This window comes from Podarcis cretensis (genome assembly GCF_951804945.1).
Source record: "Podarcis cretensis genome assembly, chromosome: 12".
Taxonomy (NCBI): Eukaryota; Metazoa; Chordata; class Lepidosauria; order Squamata; family Lacertidae; genus Podarcis; species Podarcis cretensis.
The window spans coordinates 38,745,313-38,756,086 of NC_137181.1; the positions used below are offsets into that span (position 1 = coordinate 38,745,313).

Genomic DNA, 10,774 nt, shown 5'->3' on the forward strand with positions numbered 1-10,774 from the left:
GATTATTGTCCGGGGGGCGGGAGGAATGTCTGAAGAAACAGAGCCAAAAAATAATTCATAGAATTGTAGCATTGGAAGGGATCCTGAAAGTCATCTAGTCCAAACCCCTGTGAGGCAAATATATTGCTAAGAGTCGTTTCCTAAAGCAGGCATTCGTTGTGTATCACAGAGGTAGCCAACACGGTGCTCTCCAAAGATTGCTGGACTCGGATTGGACCTGATCAGTGGCCATGCTTGGCTGGAGCTGTTGGAGGAAGGAGGCTAATAACATCTAGAGGGCACCGTGTTGTGTACTGAATAGCTAGCATAAACATAACAGGTGGCGATCGATGACCAGGTGGTTTTGCTCACCTCCACTGTGTGGCGACTGATGCTTATTGGGACTAGAGGGGCAGAAGGCAGGGAAACCAGCAGGAGGTGGAGCCAGAACCAATGACAGACAGAGCCAATGACAGGTGGGGGCTGGTTAAGGACCAGTTGAGGCTGGTCCATTAGGGTGAAGGGGGAGCACTGCCCCACCAATTTCAGCTTGCTCCCAGCCAGCCTTCATCAAACTGCCTCTTTTCTTACAAGTCAGGGAGCGGAGCGGATCCGCCTGTCATAGGTTCTGGCTCCGCCTACTGTTGTGTTGTTCCTCCCTCCCATCAATCCTATCAATGGGTATCAGTCACCTCTGGGCCCCATTTGCCTGAATAGATCAACCTGCCCTGCCTCTCCTCTTCTCCTTGTGTTTCTTTGTTCTTCAGCGAGCCTCACTGTCTGCTCTCCTTGACAGGCAAACTCTGAGCCGCCCAAGCAGAGGAGGGAGGACTCGAAAAGCCGCAGTGCTTTGCTACACGAGATCCAGAGAGGGACTCGGTTGAGGAAAGTATCGCAGACCAATGACCGAAGTGCACCGCAGATTGAAAGTGAGTCTTCGGCTTCCAGAACTTCTCCAAAGCAATGGTCACAGAGCTGTTTTTTTCCAGGCTGAAAGTCCCTGTGGGCTTTTTGTTATTGTTTTGCTTGGTTACCAAACCCTGGAAAAGCACCACTTCTACTTATGTGCTGAAAGCTGCTTATATTGGCCACATTTCTTGAGGTTTGGCCTGTCCAGTTCCACACCCCGCCCTGCAAGGACCAAGCCTCCCATTATAAGCCTCCTGCCTTTTGGTCTGTATTAATGTACAACTTCTTTGTATACATAGCAAGGGGGTGGGCAGCCTTTTTTCTTCTTCTCACCAGCCCAGGAGTCGAAACGTGTTGTGGATTCTTTCTTAAGGCTCCCTAACCCCAGTTTGCAAAGTTAATTACGTTGCTGGAGAGGGGTGTTCTAAATGCATCCTTTACTTTTTCCTTATTAGATTCCTACCCAGTCCCTGGTCTTTCTTTTAACAGCATTTATGAAAACTTGTCAGTTGTTCATTGGCCCATGCCACAAGGAAAGTGGAACTGTGAATAGTTACCATATTCCTCTGTAAAAAGGTTTTTTAAAAATCTATTGAATTTTCCATAAGGCTCACCATCGCCATCTACTGTCACATTGTATATTGCACCTAAAACACACTTAAAACATTTTATTTGCAGCTGTGTAGTTGAGCCCTGGGTTAGTAGCAGTTAGCACCAATTTTAAATGTAAAAAAATCTACGTTGTTTTATCCTGCCATGTGATAAAGTTCTTTGATCCCTGCCTTTATTTTTATTTTATTCTTTAATGCTTTATTGGTTTTAAAAACAAAACAAGTACAAAATACAATACACAATGATCAACAAAATGCAATCCAACACTCCTTACAAAAAAAAGATTGGATTCACATGTCACAAATTCCAACATGACTTCCAATCCTCCAATTGTGATTCCTAATTCACATTACGACTATGCACTTAACTTTACCTCTCACAGGTTGTTCAGTCATGTTAATTTTGTAAAGTTCTCTTTTTTCATGCAGAAGTCAATCCAGGCCTGCCAAAGAATTTGGATTATTACAGTGTTCTTTTAGCTATTCTCTGTAAATATTCCACTCTTTATTAAATATTGGATCTGTATGGTCTCAGAATCTTACTGTCAAGATGGATAGATTAGCAAGAAGATCCCTGCCTTCATTCACACACCAGAGGGTGCTGTGTTTCAGGATGTGGAGAATTGTGTATGTGGCTGTTGCATCAAGTCTCTTTCTTATTCATTATACGCTGCAGGAAAAGACACTGAGGGTAAAAATAAAAAGGGCCAGTAACTCGGAAAGCTTGATAGAATAACCCAGATTTAATTTTTATTTTATTCTTTTGTCACAGACTCTAGGAGGAGGGCCAGCAGAGATGGAGGAAGCTCAGGATCCGCCAGAAGTGACATCCCTCAGGCATTGGGGAACCTCTTTGCAGAGGGTTTTCCTGTTCTCAGACCAGTAGGCCAAAGGGATCTGACAGGTAAAAAATACGTTTTTCTATTTAACTACATTGTCCTCTTCCAGCAACTAGAGCCTGGGTAAACAGAACACGATGTTTTTTTCTTATGAGATGTTTGAAAGAGACAATAAACAATAAATTTTATATATATATATATATATATATATATATATATATATATAATCTGTTTCAGTAAAACATTGTAGGGCAAGCTTCTTTGACTCTCCCTTTACACTCAGTTTCCCTAGCAACAATCTTATTTTGGCCCAGGATAGGAAAACCATCAAATATATATATATTTAAAAGCCACCATGAACCACTCTTCAGCCATGGCTCATAAGAGCAGTTTTCGGATTGGCCCATAAAAACAAATGCGACAAAAAAAAAACATATGGTAAAACTGGATAGCTCAGTTGGTTAGAGCATGGTGCTGATAACGTCAAGGTTGCAGGTTCGATCCCCGTACGGGACAGCTGCAATTTCCTACATTGCAGGGGTTGAACTTAGATGATCCTCAGGGCCCCTTCCAACTCTAGGCTTCTATTCTATTCTGTTATGTTGTGGGGGGCAATCTGGCATAAAAAGCAGAAACAAAACACAGAACGAAAGAAGTTGGGCAAGTGCAAGGCAATTGGGGAACCTGAGGTACTTGACATATCAAGTCGAACCATTGGCCATCTAGCTTTCTCTTGTCTTCACTGACAGGGTTTCAGGCAGGAGACTCTCTCCAGCCTTCCCTGGAGATGTCAGGGTTGTATGGAAAGCAGAAGCTCTGCCTCTGAGCTTGTCCTTTCATATTCAGGCCCTTGGGCTGGAGCTGACAATAACACCAAGTTGCCACCAGGAGAACCTCTCTTGGAAGGACATTTCAAAGATGGAGTGCCACCACAGAATATGCCCTGTCTCTGGTCATCAGCCATCGCACGTCAGACGAGGGAGAGGAGGGAGAAGGCAAGCAAAACGGCCTCTGAGGCAGGGCAGGTTCCCCTGGTCCCAAGGCATTGAGTGAAAACCGGTCCTTTGACTTGTGCTAGTTCATTGACTAGCAATTAAGTGTAGCATTTTCTGGTGTTGAGATGTTCCATATGCCCAGTTAACAACCCCAGTGCTGCCTCTTGCGCTCACTGCAGTTCCCAGTCTTCAGAAGGCAGCCCCACCAGCAACACAGTGCAGCAGTCTAAAAAGCGACGTGACAAGTGCCACTGAGAACCATGGCCAGGTTTATCTCTATATACATATGCTCTCATTCCGACGAGAGAAATCTAATTAAAGCAACCAGTTTCTTGGGGAAATGTGCATCGGACATGGCAGGCTTAATAAGCTGGGTGGAAAGGGCAAAAAACACCCAGATCTGTCCGTACCATGAATGCCTCAGGGCTTCTGCCTCGTCTCAGTGCAGCATAACTTGAGATGTACAGGAATGATTGCTCATCCTGTTGAGTAGGAGGCTGTGAATTTCTGTCGTTCGCGTCAGAGCAGAATGTGTTGGGGCTTCAGCCACCTCTGCTCTGCCTCCTGGGAAACGGCCGAGTCACTGTTGATACTGCAGCGTCCGACAGCTAATCTGTAGGATTGGAATGGCAGGCAGGCAATGGGGATTTGTGGCAAAGGGAAACGAGATTTGTGAAGAGGACAAATTCTCATCTTTTTGGGGGGGGGGGTCATCCCTCAAAGCGAGTGGCCCGCGCCATTTTTAACCTTGGTTTATTTGCTACTTCCTAAAACTTTTATTTGGTTTCCTCAGGTGGTCGGGCGGGTCAGCCAAGTACTGTAAAGACATCTTCTCCTGCAAAGGGTCCAGACCCACCGAACAATAATGGGAAGGCCAGCGGCAACCTTCAAACTGCGTCTGACAGCCCCAAACCAGCAAGTCCATCAGAAGCATCCAAGGCCCAGCAAGCGATTCCGGCTCGTCCCAACATCCCTGCTCCTCCTCCTCCGCCGCCACTGCCGCTATCGCCTTCCTCCAGCAAACCTTCGCTTATCTTTCCCCCTCCTCCCTCTCTTCCCCCTCCTCTGCTTGAAAATCCTGAGAACCTCCCCTCCCCAAGCACCACTGCGCCTTCTCCCCGCAAAACCCCAGCATCCCCTTCACACATGCCGGCGCCGCCAATGCCTCCTCCTCCCCCTCCCTTGCCTTTAGGGCCGCCTACTTCACTCCCAGGCAAAACCAGCGAGTGCCCCAGTCCTTCGGCCTCCCAGCTTGACCTAAGGCTCAGTTCCCCTTCCGTGCCCCCTCCGCCACTCCCAGTGCCTTCTATGTCCACCTTTTCCTCACACAGGACGTCTTTGCCGCTGCCCCCTTCGCCAACTTCTCACAGTGCCTCGAGCGGCAGTGGTGAAGCCCCGCCTCCGCTGCCCCCCAAGTCGCCGTTTGCGCAGGCCCAGATGCAGAAGCCCAGCATTCAGTCGCTGCCTCTTCCCCCAGCCCCTCCAAGCACGCAGCAAGTGGCTGTGACACACAAGAGGAGACAAGGCAGAGGTGGAGGTAGGAATGGCACTCTTTAGCTGCATCACCGCTGGTCCATTTCAACGTACCATAGTCCAAAATGCAGGGGTAGGCCAGGGCCGTGGCCTGCAGCTTCCAGCATCCGCTAACATTACCTACACTGGCTGGTGTTGGATTGAGGTGTAGTCTTTGCCACAATATTGCAAAAAGGGGTTACTATTGTTGTTTTACGTAGGTTGCATGCTAACTAGCCTGTATGTTTAAAGTGGTCTCATGCCAATAGGGCTGCAACATCGGGGTTTTCTGAATATTTAGACCTGCTTTTTGCCTGTAGCCTACTTAACAGGGATGGTGTACAGGTTATTTACGCTAGCCTGAGCTCCTTGGAAGGAGGAGAAGATGTAAGTGTAGTAAAAAACAAGCATGTCTGATGCAATGTTTGCTTATCTTCTCTGAGCCTTTTTCTAATGTGTATTTTCTCTTAGGAAAGCTGATGCCACCCCCAGCGCCTCCTGCAAGGTCTCCGACAACTGAACTCTCAAGCAAATGCCAATATGCTCAAGTATCTCCCTGGCTGCCTAGCCCAGATCTCTGCTCAGCAATTAAGAATGGGACAGTCCACATAATGGGTAACGTTGATAAACTTACGTCTCTGCCCTGCCCAAAGATAAAAATGGCAAGCTTAAAGCATGCAGGAACTTGTCTTCCCCCAAAACGAGGGGTATTCACCCATGAAGGCTTGTTCAAATAAGGTGTTTACTAATTTACTAAGGAATGGCAAGAGAAGAACCTAAACAATGATATTACAGAAAAAGCAAATTAAATTTTAAGTATGTAGCATTGAGCTTCTTTTGCTGTAGATTTTAGATACAAATGTAACTTCATGTTGTTGTTTTGAGGTAAGAAATGGATATTTGCTGAAATAACTGGGTGGAAACTTTTTTAGAAATAGAGGGAGAATAATATCAATATTGTTTAGCAGCTATCTAAAAACTGAAAGCTGTTTACATGCACCCTCTCAAACTCTTTGTAAGGTGAAACAGTTTTATTATACTGTAAGTATCTTTACTGATGTTGTAAAAATTCTGCCATGCGATAAGTTTGCCAAATCACTTAATGGCTGAGCATGAACATTCTGGCTCTTGTTTTATTAAAAAATAATTTCAAACACCACAAGTAACATGGAACACCCTCCACCCCAAAAGCATGCAAACAAAACATGCAAACCATTTTCAGGTTCAACATGCTCCCGAAGGAACTAATTCAATTTCCTGGGGTTGTTTTACAAAACAAACTAGTTCCTTTCACATACAGTTCACACGTGAATTCATGTTCATCCAAATCATCATAGAATTGTATGGCTGGAAGGAACCCCTAGGGTCATTTGGTCGAACCCTCTGCAATGCAGGAATCCCAGCTAATATTTTTTTCAGCATTCGGAATATTATAAGCACTTTGCTTGAAGTATAAAATACACTTGAGAAGACTAAGGAAACATCAAAACATGCACATAGTGGGATGTGAATGGTTTTATCTTTCTCAACGATTGTGATCTTTAAGCTTATGGCCCAATGAGTTTGAAGACGTGTGTGTGTGTGTGTGTGTGTGTGTGTGTGTGTGTATGTGTAAGGTAATGGAGTTGAAGATTAACTAGAAATCATTCAAAGTTCTATCCCAAAATGAACCTAATTCACACTCAGTTCAGTTGGCAATGATGGGAACTACTTTGGGTGTAGTTCAGAGATTTTTGAACTGGTGCAGTAAACTTTGTTGCCTCAAACAGCTTTATTCCAAGAACTGTCTTAGACCATTCCTTTATCATTTTTCTACAGTTCCTTGAACTGGTTGAATTGTTGTAACTCAAAGGGGTGTTTTCCATTTAATTCTCCAGATGACTTTGAATCTAAATTTACTTTCCATTCCGTGGAAGAATTCCCTCCTCCTGATGAGTTTAAGCCATGCCAGAAAATTTATCCTAGCCAGGAAGCTAGAGGTAAGTGAGAAAGTTCTGTTACAGTCTGATCAGTTCAGGATAGTTAAATTATTCTACTCCTCTTAAAGACTAGAAACGTTTGCGTGATTATGACTCCTTAGAAATTTTCAAGAAACAGTGGCCTGGTCAGAAATAGAGGAGATGCTCACTAGACAGAAGTCTGCTTGGTCAGATCATGTAGATAAAAATAATCTGTGAGAGTTTTGCAGCTAGCGGTAAAGGACTTGTTTCTATGTGCTAGGAAGCCATTGGCTTGGGTCACCTGGCTTGAATCCTCACTACAGAATCTCCTTTAGCATTCTGAACTTGACTGTTAAATGAGTCCCTATGAAACTCATGATTCTGTTACCAGAACAAGCCGCGAGACTCGGACGCCTGCCTGGTTGGATTTGAAGGCACTGAAAGCTAAAGTGGCTTCTCCTTGCATGTCAGAAATATGCCTGAAATCTACGGACTTGGTTGTTCGGCTGTAGCTTTTTGTCATTTTGGTTTTCTAGCTAGCTTCCTTTCTATTTTTTCAGATAGCACCAACAACCCTCCATTAAGGACACAAGTCAAATGAGAGATCTCGGTAGCAGGAGCATCGCTGGAAGGATTAACGGAGCTTTGTGCAACGTAGGACCCTGTTTTGATGACCGCACAGTACATGCAGGCAAAACTGACACTACATCCAAGCTCATACGTGGTAAACGGTGGGACTGACTGGACTAGGATGCAGTTGGAAACTATTGTTGTATAATTCCGTTTCAATTGCTTTAAACCTGGGCTGAGATTTGTTTTTAATTTTGTGGAATACTCAGTATATATATATATATATATATATATATATATATATATATATATATAAAAATATAAAACATGAAATAGTAGCCCACCTGTGTGGGTCATACTTTATTTTAGCATGAGTGTTCACCCTGTTCAAAATGCAAACGAGTTTGCATAGATGACAGTGGTTGAAGTTTCTGCCTGTACTATCTGCTGGATATAATTTATTCGACCACGTAAATCATGCTTTCAAACTAGGTTTGCTATATTTAAATGTATGCAAGTTCCCACCCACCCCCTCTTAGGAATTCTGTGCATTGTATCTTTTATATATATATATATATATATGTGTGTGTGTGTGTGTGTGTGTGTGTGTGTGTATATATATATATATACACACACATATATATATATATATTATATAAATCCCCTTCTTCGCCTCTCTGTAGTTACACAAAAATGGCTTTCCAGTTAATACAGTGGTGTGGATTGCCAGTGGAACGCAGCATGTGTGCACATATGTATATTTCAGTGCGTAGGTGATCGGCACTAACCTTCCTTAGCACAGCAGAGGATGGTACAGGTGTTCACTGGAAAATGCACAAGCTCCAGCTGATTAGCAAGCATGGAATACCTTCTCCTGAATTTTGCCATGTTGCTGCCTTTCACATGTCACCAACATCCCTCCTAGATGGTCTGTCCCACCCATCCCTTTGATTAGGAAGTGGAGGAAAACCTGACAGCTGACTATTGAAATGAGGCAAAGAATAATAGAATGTATATTGACTAATGAGCATCTAGGCTACATCACTACACAACTGTGCCTCCTGGCTGTCCTGGCATAGCGTATTTATGATGTTAACATCCCCAGCAAATCTGAAGGACCAAACTAGATGGTTATATGGCTCTAATAGTTTCTGAACAATTTTGCTCCATATGAAGAGCAACAACAGGAAGCTGGAGGAAATGCAGCAGGGGAAACATTTTGTATAAGGAAAAATGGGGTTTGATACCTCCTCTGCCGTTCCTGCTTTTAAACTGGCAGTGTCTCCTGGTTGCTTTGCATTAAAAGGGGGGAGAAAAGAGATGCCAGTATCTTACTCGTAGGGGCCACGCTAGGTACCATATAGCAAAAATCTGTAAGAAGAGTAGCAGGTGTTATTTTTTACATGTGTGTGCGCTCTGTGATATTCAGCTTGGCTCCTGAGAATAGGCTGCTAGCACCTCTGATTTTAGCAACAAACTAAAGTTCTACTGTATTTTTTGCTCTATAAGACGCACCAAACCACAATACGCACCTAGTTTTTGGAGGAGGAAAACAAGAAAAAAATATTCTGAATCTGAGAAGTCAGAACAGCAAGAGGGATCGCTACGCAGTGAAAGCAGCAATCCCTCTTGCTGTTCTGGCTTGTGGGATAGCTGCGCAGCCTGCATTTGCTCCATAAGATGCACACACATTTCCCCTTACTTTTTAGGAGGGAAAAAGTGAGTCTTATAGAGCAAAAAATACGGTACTTAAATGTTGTTTAAGAGGTGGGAAAGAGCAACGTAACACCTGTTCTTTTGGCTAGCTTTAGCACACAAGTTCCTAGTGCGCTTATGAGACAGCAGCAACCAGAAAACGGGGGCATCAGTCTGCATTAGGGAATAAAGATGAGCAGGTTGTGGGGGCTTAATGATTCTTGATTTTGAAATAAGGGAGCAAGCATCCATATTGGCCTCCTTGACTACTGAACTCTGCCCATTTTGTCTCTAGCAGGGAGAAAGAAATGCAAAATGGGAGTCCGTATGCACCTAGCAAAATAGCAGCAAAGTGTTTCTGTGAATTGGATATTTAAAAACAAAGAAGTGTTCTCAATAGTATGAAAAATACCATGTGATTTCATTTTAAAATGCCATGCAAAATGTAACTTCATTTTTTTTCTTCTCTTGGAGCCTGTTAAGTCAAGTCAATGGTTGAAAAGTGCTTTCATTTAGATCTGCATATATTAAATTGCCATCAAACACATGTTTTGCTTACTAATATTTTACAATGGATGCTGAGATCTATTTCAGATTCCCCCTGTATATAAAAACTTACTAGATTTGGTAGAAAACACTGAGGGCCAGAGTTAAAACTAAGCTTGCATTGGTAACCAAGAGACAGTGTCTAATTCTGTAGTAATTTTTATCCTTAGGATTTATTCTTCACTGGAAGAAAAACCAGGAGGAAAGTGTACAGAAGTATTTAGCCACTCAAGAGATTACTCTGTGCAGAAACCATTTTATTAGTTTTGTCAATCGGCATTGTCTAATACACGAATCCCAGATGATTGCAAACCCATACATATTAGTTCCCACGAGAAATATGTAAACAAAGATTTACAGATTCTTACTCAATTGGATGCTGTTCATGCCAACATATCTTGGGTGAGGCAGCAGGGCCATTTTTTCTCAACGTACCCCAAGCCTTTGGTTAGCGTGTAATGCAGGAGTGGAGAACATATGGCCCTCCAGCTGCACTGCAACTCCCATTGTCCCTAGCAAGCATGACCAATGTGCAGGGATGATGGGAGTTGTAGTTCAGCAATAATTGGTGGGCCAAAGGTTCCCTCCATCTGTTATAGAGGAAACTACAGAAACCAAATGCACTTTTGTTGCCTTCTAGCCTGTCTAAGAGTCACCAAGCCCTATAATTTCCAACTGCCTTTTGATGCCTCTTCTGTGGATTGAAATAAGCAGTAACGTGTCAACTTACTTTAGGCATTTGATTTAGAAACTGCACATGCACTTCTGACATAGTATTTGATCAATGAGGGATTTACATGGGCTCCACAAAGACGCAACAGAGCAAGCGAGGAGGAGGAAAATAGGCCGAGCCCCAAGCTAGTTTCTGAAAGGAAGAACAAAGAGAAGAGCCATCCCACAACTCTCACACTTGCTTCTGTCTCCTCCTCAGTCGCCAGGTTCTTGCAGAAACTACACTTACCCTGAAAGTTCAAGTTCTGTGTGTTGTTCAGCAATGGACTATGTCTGAGTTTTCCCTTCTCAAGGGTTGTGAACACACACAGCTCATGGTAGTAGGAAATTTTCCTGTGCAGAATCAGAGCCCTGACATTTTAATCTATAGGACTAGCACCATAGTTTCTAGAATTTAATCATGTTTGCTTGATACTTACAGGTGTATGATTGCTCTCGTCCTTTTT

General features: G+C 43.5%; 1 protein-coding gene across 3 annotated transcripts in view; it reads left to right on the plus strand.

Annotated features, from left to right (window-relative positions):
* WIPF3 (WAS/WASL interacting protein family member 3) overlaps positions 1–7,644 on the plus strand; it is a 44,115-nt gene extending 36,471 nt beyond the window's left edge. For all 3 annotated transcript variants that reach the window (XM_079948027.1, XM_079948028.1, XM_079948029.1), the window contains 6 exons: positions 776–908; positions 2,272–2,403; positions 4,127–4,870; positions 5,317–5,460; positions 6,723–6,824; positions 7,346–7,644. In XM_079948027.1, the coding sequence (XP_079804153.1) occupies positions 776–908; positions 2,272–2,403; positions 4,127–4,870; positions 5,317–5,460; positions 6,723–6,824; positions 7,346–7,386 (1,296 nt within the window). In that variant the 3' untranslated portion in view covers positions 7,387–7,644. The remainder of the gene's footprint in view (positions 1–775; positions 909–2,271; positions 2,404–4,126; positions 4,871–5,316; positions 5,461–6,722; positions 6,825–7,345) is intronic.
* The last annotated feature ends 3,130 nt before the right edge of the window (positions 7,645–10,774 follow it).